The 12,155-nt window shown below is 35.1% G+C and overlaps 1 protein-coding gene across 31 annotated transcripts in view; it reads left to right on the top strand.

Annotated features, from left to right (window-relative positions):
- Positions 1–12,155, top strand: part of slo (calcium-activated potassium channel slo) — a 103,123-nt gene that overhangs the window by 55,183 nt on the left and 35,785 nt on the right. For 14 of the 31 annotated variants that reach the window (XM_018522220.1, XM_018522218.1, XM_018522228.1 and 11 more), the window contains exon 6: positions 8,788–8,879. The exons of the other annotated variants lie outside the window; for them this stretch is intronic. In XM_018522220.1, coding sequence (XP_018377722.1) covers positions 8,788–8,879 — 92 coding nt within the window. The remainder of the gene's footprint in view (positions 1–8,787; positions 8,880–12,155) is intronic. 31 annotated transcript variants of the gene reach the window in all.

Below are 12,155 nucleotides of genomic sequence, written 5' to 3'. Positions count from 1 at the left end.
AGATGCCTAGTTAACAAAAAATGTATTCTAAGGATAACGACTACATGTAAGTCCAAAATGAGAAAGGCAGCTATGCATAGTAAGTTTGTCGTATGCATGTACTTTGTACTATCAACAGAAGTGATTTTATTCATCATGTATTAATTATCGTTCTATTTCAACAGCACGAAATAACAAACATCCGTATTGATATAATATTAATATAAATAATACACAAGATGATATTATATAAATATGGATCACACGGTGATGTGAGCGAAAGTAGTTTGATGGAATTTGTATCGTATTTTTAGAATTTAATCTCTAAGAGTGACAAAATTTTTGCATATCTTTAAAATAATTAAGGTTAAAAAATTTTAGATATTTTGTATCTGATTATTCTAATTAATAAACGATTGTTTTTTTCTAACTCCATCAAGTTTCTTCGCTATTACTATTGTTTATCAAAAGCACATTTTCTTAACAAGTTACATGTGGTTTGCCACTTTAGTCTGCTACCTTCAATATATGAGAACATATACAGAAATACAATTACTTATTATTTATTATATTACACTTATTATATTACACTACATTAATCCAAATGTTCAGTAAAACTCTTATATTAAATACATAATTAGTCAAATCATGTAAAATGATTGCAACAGTTTTGGTAATATAATATATTATTCATAAATTAACGAAGAGATGTAATTTTATTGCTTTAAATCATGTATATAAATCGTATTGCATGATTTGACCATTTGTTTTATACGAAAGATACATAAACATATATACACTTAATCACTGCAGAACGCAACTAATCGCGAAACACACTTTAGAAATCCTAATTTTTATTTACCTTCCCGACTCTTCCTAAAATAAGGAAGTTATATGAAAATTAGTCCTTCAACGCCGTATTCTTTGGTACCCATTCCAAAAGTAGGCGATGCCATGTTCAAAATGGTGCTAATTGCTCGAAATTGCCGGCATCATATGCTATAATAGTTTTGCATGCTATTAAATTCATTTTTATTAATACTTCGCGCTAGATGACAACACTTGTTTTTTTCCTCCTTGTAACAGGAGATGCGCAAAATGATTGAAGTTAACTAACACTATTTGACTTCTTAACAGTGGCATAATTGTAGAATTATGACGCATGTTTTTTTATAGAACAAGGAACTAACGGCACTGTGCTTTATGGAACGATTGACTTAATCCGCATCATTTCGCAAGACTACAGAGATAAATTGTTATCCTTCACGGAATGAGATACTTGATTTCTTTATAATGGCTGCGCATCGCTAATCTAATAACGCGTAATTTATTAACACGCAATTTCATCATTCGATATGATCTAACGGTTATGAGCGTGCTACTATTGGCACAATATATTCGTTATTCGCGTTTATTAATTTTTTGCATAAATTATTTAGACTCAGCTAGTATAGCTATAAATAATTAAAATTTTTTTTTCACTTCAATGATATCAGCTTTGAATATCAATTGAAGACTCAAAGTGAAAGATGTATCATCGTATTTTAACAAACATTTTACGGTTTATTTTCGTTGAGAAATTTGAATAAGTTATAATGTACAAAATGATCCAAAAACGGGAGGATAGTGCAAGTTAGAATAATATCATTACATTATTATGCACTTGTGTTGCATTGTTGTTTATCGAATTGCTATTACCACGATAAAAGTAAATACATTCCGTAATTTGTGCTAAAATCGGCAATTTATCGTTAGCAATTTTATCTGTTGATAAATATGTTAAAAAATTGATTGAAGAAGTGACTATTATAGATAATTACACAACAAGAAATCTCTACGTTTTTTAAAATACTGTTGTGCAGCGACTATAGAAAAATTGACTACAGAATGGCGTAAATGTGTATAACTTTATCATTAAAAAATATTTCTCGGGATTCAAGAGAACTGATAATTAATAAAGGTCATAATTATATAAAAACTTTTTATTAATATTATTTAAGTAAATTTTTTAAATTAATTTGATTTATTTAACGAAGAAAAGTTATAGTTTGTTTCAAAATATCCAAAACGTACTTTGTCAATTGACAATTGCTAGAAATAGATAGCGTTTTGAATAATTTAGAAACAAGTGAAAACTAAGCAAAAATACAATGTTATCTTTTTAAATATTTCTATATTTCTTGTTTTTGAAGTTTTAAACTTCTTTGTTCGTTATAATTTATGATTTTTATAACTTAAAATTTGATTCTAATATACAATTGTTTTAACATTTTACAATCTCAATTTAATGTAAAATAATACTATCGCACTCATAAAGATATAATTGTATACTTTCTTTAAAAACGAATTTGATAATTAACATTAAGAAAATATATAATACATCTTAGAAACACTTTTACCATTAAGATAATATTCAAAAAATATTTAATCGATTTTGTATTAAGAATTATTTGCACGATTACTATTAAAAAAACCCACACATCAATTTAATCACACAAAATACACATCAACTTTGAAAAAGCATTGCACTATAATTCTAATCGCGTCTCAGTTGATTGATCGTACCTGTCACCTTCAGTCTCGCCATTTGTGATGCTCTATCACTTGACTATAAGCGATCAGAACTTACATGGTTAAACTGGAATACGAGCGAACAAAAAGAAAGAAAACAAAAAAAAACAAATATAAAAAATTCAGGATAGGGGTCTGTTCTGACGGCAACGGATGATTGTGGGTGTGTAGGCGGTGTTCGCCAGCTGGATCCCAGAGATCACGGAGCTCGCCGCGAATCGCAGCAAGTACGGTGGCCAGTACAGCCGCGAGCGTGGACGCAGGTACCCCAGAAATCCACCTACGTGGAAGCCAGTCATGAAACAACCCCTTGAAATTAGCCCCCGTGTTGTCCCCACAGTAGTCACATAGATACGAGAAGTAGCGAAATCACCCTGGGATAGCGGGTGGTCTCGTCATGCGACGATCACGATTTCCCCGATTACGATTTACCGATATTGTATCATATTATCGCTGCGATTCGCACTTTTAGAGACACTTTTATCGGGAGGGAGGACGGGAGCAAGATAATTCGCAGGATAAATCTCTATTATTGCGAACGGTCAACGTGTTCTCCATTTTCTCATTTCGTTATCGTACCAGGGAAAAAGTTTAGCGCGAGAAGATATGGACGATAGAGCTGGATAAACATGGTATCCGTAACGAAATCCGTGTATCTTAATGATTGCGCCGTCGTTGGCGCGCGCGACCCAGTTCTCCGACTATGAATTTGCAGATTTTAAACTTTTTGTAGACTTTTTGCTAGTCTTACTTCGGCAAAACGAATTGATATTGTTTATTTTCATGCGGAGAAAGCGAGATAAGACCGAACATTATGCGCGCGACTTAATTTTTTCTCGATAAAGAAAATAAGAGAAAAAAGAAATATGTCGTTTCATCGGGCTTGCATAATACATTTAGGCAAACGGGACCACTCTCGCTATCTGTGATGAACTCTCCGATTAGCAAATATGTTCCTTCTTTCCTCCAACCCCTTCGGATCACATTATTATCATGGATCCGTGTGGTTGTTAGAGAAATTTCAAATTTCTCGAACCACTCTCCCTCTTTTTAATCACTTTTATCTCACCGTTTCTTTAACATGCCCTATTTTCACCGCTTTTCTTACCCACTTTTTACCAATTAGCAGATATCTTGGTAATACATACTGATATGCTTGGACTTTTTGTGGAAAGAGAAACACACGCGTTTTTTATACATACACACGTTAGTAGATGAGACGAATTATTAATTGTTGCATCTTTCTTTCCTTTTCTCTCTTTCTCTCTTTCTATATATACATATCTAAATATATTTATATATTGTAATATTGCCTTATCGCACGGTTACGAAAGGTAGTTCGTTCTCCTCATATCCCTTTTGTTAATTCGTCGGATACGCTTCGGGTATCACGGGACAGATAAGAGATTCTTATCTGTGGGTGTATCTTTACTAAGATAGTTATCTTTGCTTTTACATTATGTATCACCTTTTTCTCCCCCACTGTGGCGCTTAACGATATGTACATATTTTTCGCATCGGGCGCACGGGTTTGCTTTCCGTTACAACGAGATTAGAGGTAGGTTGAAGTGGTTACCTGAGTATGAAGAGCTGACTTACATCGCGTGCATAATGTATCTCGGTAATCTAGTTACCGTGTAGATTAGCTAGCGGACGCACGTCGACACGGTCGCGCCATTTTATTTATTTTCACATTACACGTATACTGCATTATACGAACAATATTGATGATGAATGTCGACTATAATGACGCTATAGTTTTCTGCACGCGTGGATGATGTTGGTATCAACATATGACAGCTAGTCGACCGTAAAATGCTCGAGCTACATGTCAATGCAGACAGTTTTAGCTTTTTGTCTGTCAGGCAATTAGTATTAGAATATTGTATAATAAATCATTTATTAGAATATTGTTGTATACGTGTGTTATATTAACGAAACACATATCTTTTCTCTTTCGTTCAATAATCTGTATACATTGTAATATCATTAGTTAAATTACGGTACAAAAGACAAACGCGTTTGCCTTCAAACAATTATTTTCCTATTTATAAAGTTCACGCAGTGAAATAGATTTTAAGATATTTTATTAATTCGCGCAGCGACGTGACAGATTACACATATTTCTTTTTGATTTTTATCCAGTAAAGTCTGTATTGACATTTTTCTATAAAACATGCTTTTCTGTTAGTTGAACATCTATCTAGATTTAGTTATGTACGCAGTAATATTTGCTTGATAAACGAGCAAAACATTCATTTATGCTATCTAGAGCAAATCATCCCTTACGGGATATAATTATTTTTATGCAGCATCACGTACTGAATACATGTCACAGATTTTCCAACAATTTATCATAAATACCGAATGATTAAAATACGTGGAAGCAGCTGTGAAGCAGCGAGTTGTGGATGATGTTGATATTCCCCTCGACATAAGACTGTGTTTAATATCTTCAAAATAAATCGTTAACGCGACGTTATAACGAGACGGGAGCAATACTACTTTTCCTATATGAACGAAGGAAATTCAATCACGTTCGGTTAAATTCCTTTTCCAGAGAGAGAGAGCAAATCGTGGATACCTCTCTTTTCTCTCTTTCTCTATTAATTTCTCTCTCGTTCTTCCTCTTTCTATCTATCTATCTCTATTTACCCATCTATCTATTCCAACTCTCTTCCACATTGAGTTTCTTTGGTGGCATGCGATAGTGTTCTGGTTAGTCTGTAGATTGTCGAAAAGGCGATCGATCCCCTAATACGGAATGGCCTTTAGAGAGGGAGAACAACCCTTTCTCGTTCGATGCGTGAGCGAGGAGAGTGGTCGTCTCCGGTTCAATCGCGATATTTCCTCTTGGCTTAACATACAAACACATACACGGTTTTTGACATTTAAAATAGCGCAGTAGCAGGTGCAGACGTAGGTACATACAGCCGCTGTTTTTAGGGATTCTATCAGTAGAAGTTGTGCACGTCTAACTGCGACACACAACGCTATATTCATTTGCGGCGCAGAGCGACGTAACCCGGCGAAGAGATAACTTCTACCGTTTATAATTAAAATTAAACACAATATTTGATAGTATATCTTCTTGAGAGTCTAATTAAAATAATCCTACAAAATCACTTGACGAAGTTTTTAAAAATTAACAAGCAATACGAACGGTTTTTATCGCAATATCTAATTACATCGCTCTCTTACTTCAAAAGTGACACAACTCAAAAACTAGATTTCCCATCAGAAAAGGGAAAATATTATTTTCAATTTTACAGAAAGTTATTGACTAATAATACTGGCAAAAAGAATATATTTTTAACATGATAAAATGTCATTTTTGTCATTTTAGTTTCTCAATCCTTAAAATCCATCTTTTTTAATTATCATTTTTTATAAAGTTAAATTAGTTTACTTTTGACGATTGATAGAGTAATGTTTGCTTAACTCATTCGTGGTAAATATCACGATTTTTTAGTTGCATCATTTTTGAGGTGAATGGGCGATATCGTTCTATGATGTTAACAATAATACAATAGAAAATAGGAATCAATCTAAAAATGTGGAAACTGCAATTTCTATTTCCGTAGTGTATTCAACTTTGTAAATTTCAGTAAATTCAATTCAGTAAATTCAATTTCGTAAATTTTTTTCTATTCAGTTTGACTCACTTGCAGGAGCGATACGATATACATACAAGCGATACAGTAGCGTACGTGTGGACTCAATTATGCCACCTTGTCCGAGATAACGGATTTTATTGTCGCCGGCACGGTAAAAATATCGAGCGGACGTGCAATGAAACGTGCTCGTCTATGACCTTTTGACCGGGACGCGCGAATGAAAAATTGATCGGATCTACGGTTTCGTCTTCCCCGTCGTTCGCCGTGAAGCGCCAACTCATGATTCCCGTTGCGGACACACAGGTAGTCTAGCTTGGGGTCACATCGAGCATACCTCACATCATTCCATATGACACGCGGGTAACGTATTCGCGACATGTGCAGGCGCATACCGAGGCAAAGAGGAAGGGGGATGAGAACGTATACGGGGCGATTGTGAACGTCCTGCGTGTTATATACGCATTACAATGTGCATTGATGCGCGCTGATCGACGAAAGGGATATACGCCCGCTCGGAACATCACTCCTCGGTTAGCCTCAGTCGCAAATTACGCTTCTATCGCGTCACCACAAATCGCGAGATGAGAGTAGCACAATACACGTACATATACATATTACACGTACAGAAACGTAGGTTGACACTGGCTCATGCCTCAAGGAATACCGTTGCAAAATCGCATTTTTTTCCGGCAAGAACTATTCAACCGTTCTAATTTACATGTCGCAATGATGATATATTGTAACGCAATTACGCGCTCACATACTTCGTTGCCGCAGACGTACCGCTTCTCGCGATTAGATTTTCCTCGTTCAGCAGATTGTCGATTGGCTTTTACGTCTGATAATAAGAGTATTGTTGTTACCATTTGGCAGTAACGCAAATGATATTCGTTAATAAAAGATAATAAGGAAAATGATTTGATACATTAATATGGCGTAATATATGTTACGTCTAATTTTGGATAGTCTATTGATGATAGACTTCCTTCTATAGATAAGTTTTCAGGATTTCAGAGTACGCTCAAAAGGGACAGCTTTACATTATATCCGTTTATAATATACAACATTTACGCGAACAGCGCGCGTTTCGTATGCTCGCTTCTAGAGGATGAAGAAAGAGATTGACATTAATGTGTGTGCTGTAGCATAACTTCATTGATTCATTATTAATCCTGATTAAAACGATGTACATACATTTCATTCGAGATTTTGCAAAAATACATATATGTTATATTCTTGCGTTTATTATGTCTTGTGTCGATTGTATTTTGTACTAGTGTGAACGAGTGATTAACATTAACCAAACGCTAACATCGCTCACTAACTAAATTTCTAATAAGAATTCTGCATTTTGTTCCATTGTAAATAAAGACTGTGAATAAGAAGATGAATAACGCGAATTCGGGAAATGATCTTATAATTTTGACAATGGTTGACTTAAATTAATTAGTTATGAATAAATATAACTGAATATTTATTTAGATTGACACAAGACATATTTAAATAACTAATATAATTCATAATTAAAGCAATTTTGATTTTGAATATCAGTTAAAATTTTTCCTCGGATTATTAAAACATAAAATACAGATTTTGGATAAATATAATGCTTTTAATATTATTTTCTGTAATTAAACATCGTAAAATATTAAAAAATGTTTCGCGATGCTCTCAGTGGCAATTTCTGGATTTTTTTGATTCATAAAATTTATTTGTAAAAATGCTCACATTAAATTTTCCATTATTTACATATTTTACATTAACATTTATAAATTTATTCGCGTTGATGTTTGAAGATTTAAAAATTTGCTCTTTACAATCGTCGAGCTAATTTTTTAACTTATTTGTTACAAATGATATTTATTTGATAAGCAATAAGTAATATTCCTTGACTTCTTAAAAAAAACGAATGGTGACATAGCTTTTTTATATACAATAAATAATATAAATGTATTCGGAAAAAAAAATTAAAAAAAAATGATAGTGCATTAAAACAAATCAAAGATATTTTAAGCGGATCATACGTTATCGTAAAAATAATGTTAGTTTTCCTAATAAGAACGATATGTGATTACCTACAATGTATTGAGCGCACAAAATTACATTATGAAAAAACATGGATATAAACAGATCTTTCAGTAAATTAGGTAGAGACATATCGGCACATGTAGTATACATTAGGCTTAGGTATAGGTGTGTAGGATTTACAAATATAGGTAGTTTACCTACCCTGCCCTTTTATGGATAATGTGTTTCGTATCCAACACATCATTAATTTTCGGAGACGTGGCAGTATAGCACTGATCGTGTCTCTAACAGCAATTGCGCATTTCGCGAACCAAAATCTGATTTCGTTTATAAATGCAAATATCCTCTTCCCCTTGTCTCCCCATCGTTTAATGAAAAATGAAAAGACGTACAGTGTAACCAGCATTTAATGATTACTAGTCACCCCGACATCGCGACACGACGTCGGAAAAATTAAAATCGATCTACCGACCGATCAACCGAACGAAATACATGTAAAAAGAGAAAAAAAAAGCAAAAGCAAACTACTGCCAACCTTGTCACACAAGTGTATTGATGCGAGTGTTATGTTCTGTTCTATTACGTGGTATAGGCCATATTCGCCAGTTGTATCCCTGAGATAATTGACCTGATCGGGACGCGAAACAAGTACGGCGGCACTTTGAAGAACGAGCGAGGTCGCAGGTGAGAGACACAACCAACCAATTAGTTTTCCCGATTTGAATTCCAGTCCCGATTGCCATTATACCCACAATGTCCTCCCGTACACGAAAGATTATGTAACCTCTACTTTGTCCCTTAGCATCTATCTGTTACGCCTCTGTTACACTTTTTCTAACACAGGTACACGGGCGCACACATAACATTCTGATTTCCTTGTTGATCCCTCTCTTATCTAGCTCCCGTGAATGCAGTCTCCCGATAGAAGCACGTATGAATATCGATCCTCATCAAGAAATTCCGATTCCGATGAATCCTTACCTTCAATCTATATCTATATATTTAGAGATCAGTGTTAGCATCGCAAAACCGCAGTTCCGTACCAGCTCATTGCACTAGTCGGCCTTAGTGCAGCCGCCGTCCCAAAAACATTCCTGAACTCCAGCCTACTCCGGCAAAACCTTCCCTTCAACAGACCAGACTGCCCATCTACTATCACATCCTACCCACCACACTCAGCAACTGGTGTTAGCTTGTTTGTTCACACTGATCGCACTTGGAACAAATACGGCTCGTCACGCAGTTTGACATACGCATAAAGCGTAGAACGTGAAACAAACAAAAATCGCGAAAAAAATTAGCAAGAAGTTTCTTCGCTGAAGAGTCTCGAGATATTTATATAATATTAAAAATCATCGCAAATTTTGCATAAAACGTTCTACGTTTTTCGTTTTGCAAATAAATCACGCGAGTCTTAAGTGGATTTTAACAAGGGGTGTCAAGATCAACTTGTTCGTTTAATGCTTCTGTTTAATTGACTAATATCGCAATCATTGCGCCAGCCGTGAACCCTGTCCTCGAGGGAATTTAAATTGAGACGACACTTAACGCAATCTGTTGTAAACGGATGTGACAACTTTGCGCTTAGCAGGCACAGTTGTGCGTCGCACTGACAAGCAGAAATTCGCACGAGTCTTAAGTTAATTATTCAATATACGATGGAGCATCGCGGTCAAACGATTTTATTATTATTATTATTATTATTATTAAACGAACCACACGCTTTGATATGTCGAGCTGTATTTTTCTCCGAGTGCAAGGGGTTAAACGTCCAGCATGTACCCTGCATTATCCGAACAATTGAATGCATATATTATATATATATGTATACATATAATATATGTATATATATAAAATCTAATGTTGTACCACTTCAGTGTAATAATCTTGGTGTTTTAGACAGTATTAATGATCGTTTTTGCGTATTCGTAAACCTTAAAGAGGGTAAAATGGAGAAGAATATACTGCCTAAATAAATATGTGTATATGTTATTGAGATTGCTGGTCTCATATGTAGCTCAGGGATTCTGGTTGAGGACATCCTCGGTGGGCCGAAATGAACAACGTAGATCAGGGACAACTCAAAGCATTTCGGTTCAACTGTCATTCATAACTAGCGCAAGTGTGGCTTTCGTAAGAAGCTACACGACAATAACACGCTGCTGATCGCATCATTCGAGCACCTGATCCAAATACGTGATGACGTTTGCCTACGATCGATGAACGATATACGCGTATCCGCGCACATACGATAGTAATAACCTAGAAGAGCTTTGTCATGATGATAAATGCCTCGCGAAAATTACCGTTGACATTTTTAGCCGTCCTTCACGGCGTGTGTCATCCGTGCTGCGCACCGTTTTTCATCGACGTTTCGTTGATACTGGCCATCAGATACTATGGTTTAATGATTCTGGATCAACTTCACCTAATGGCATCGCAAGAGTGTTTAATAAATTAAACGTTCTGATTACATAAAGACATGCTCCAATAACGGAATGATCGCAGGAAACACTCTTGTGTGAATAATTTCACGTTACGTCGGAAGACTCACGGGAATCCGATTTTCATTGTATGAACACGTATGAGCATCTGATTTTTCTCACGTGGGCAATCCAAGATACGACGGGCGCGTCCAATTTTCGACAAATCCGCGTTACTTCCACTTGATCACCAATTGGGCAGCGGTCGATACACGAAAACGACTTGCAACAGCTCATACCCACGACACATGCTCACATCTCGATACGCACACGGCGTCGGTCCCCTTTAGAACAAAAATAATCAGTAATTCTGCTCGAGTATTATCGGGCTCGCATTGAATCCAGTAGCACCTATCGCGTGGCCCATAAGTGATAAGAGAAATCGCGCGATACGGGAAGACTACTGAGTTCATGATGAAGCCAAATGTCAAACATCACCGAGTAGATGACATAAAGCATGGAATGGTCATGGTCGAACTCCGCTATTTTTCCTTTGCGAGTTCGTTAATTATCTTTGGGCACCACTTACAAATTGGTTTTACTTGTTATGTGACACTTATAGAAGTAGGAATCTCTCACTATCAATATGAATACACAGCACGTAGAAATTATACATGTAGAAGAGAGTTTTGTTCTTAACATACATAGCGGTGACTAACACATGAATGAGCTTGTATACCCGTGCGTATTTGATCTAACACTTATTAGCATTGACTTGTGTATGCACATTATATATATAGCGGTACTAACTTATTACATAGGTATGTGTATAGTAATTATTTTAACTGGTTAAAATAAATCACTCCAATTCCTAGCGCAATCTTGGTAAGTTTAGCCCACTGATTTATTACTTATTTTTAATAACTATGCGCGTGACTCTTTCAAACAGAGTATGCGTTATTCCAGTGCCAAGTAATTTTTATTTTTTTATTACTTTTTCTTATGACTATCTTAATTTTGTAAAATGAGCTTGATTTCATTGAGTATTATATTTTTTAAATAATGCCTATTTAATGTAAATTTATGTTTTATTCCTTCTTTTTAAGCTATATATATCGGTAAATATAATTAATCTTAAATAGAGTAACTTCCAACAAAGATTTTACTGTGGCAGCAGACTAAAATGGCACAAAGAGAAAAAATAAAAAATAATTTTTCATCAGTATCAACGTTCTTCTCTCTCTTCTTGTTTCGCTGTTTTTGCTTGTAATCACTTGTCTGTCTTTATAAAGAAATAAATACATACATATGTATATTGAAAGACATCGTGATAAATATTCGTTTGTTTCGAAAAAGTTTATTCAGTAGAAAGAACAGATTAAAGTGAACAAAAGTTACAGCAAGAGAGAGAACAACTTGAGTTAATTGGGTCTGTAGTTGACATACATACACTACTTAGAGCGTGTATATGATAGTTGCTTGAAAGAGTTTCCCTTTCTTTTCCTATGTCATTCATCAATACCGTCTCTTTAAGAAT

The sequence above is a fragment of the Trachymyrmex cornetzi genome, unplaced genomic scaffold (assembly GCF_001594075.2).
Source record: "Trachymyrmex cornetzi isolate Tcor2-1 unplaced genomic scaffold, Tcor1.1 scaffold129, whole genome shotgun sequence".
In the NCBI taxonomy this organism is placed as follows: Eukaryota; Metazoa; Arthropoda; class Insecta; order Hymenoptera; family Formicidae; genus Trachymyrmex; species Trachymyrmex cornetzi.
This window is presented reverse-complemented; position numbering and strand designations above follow the sequence as displayed.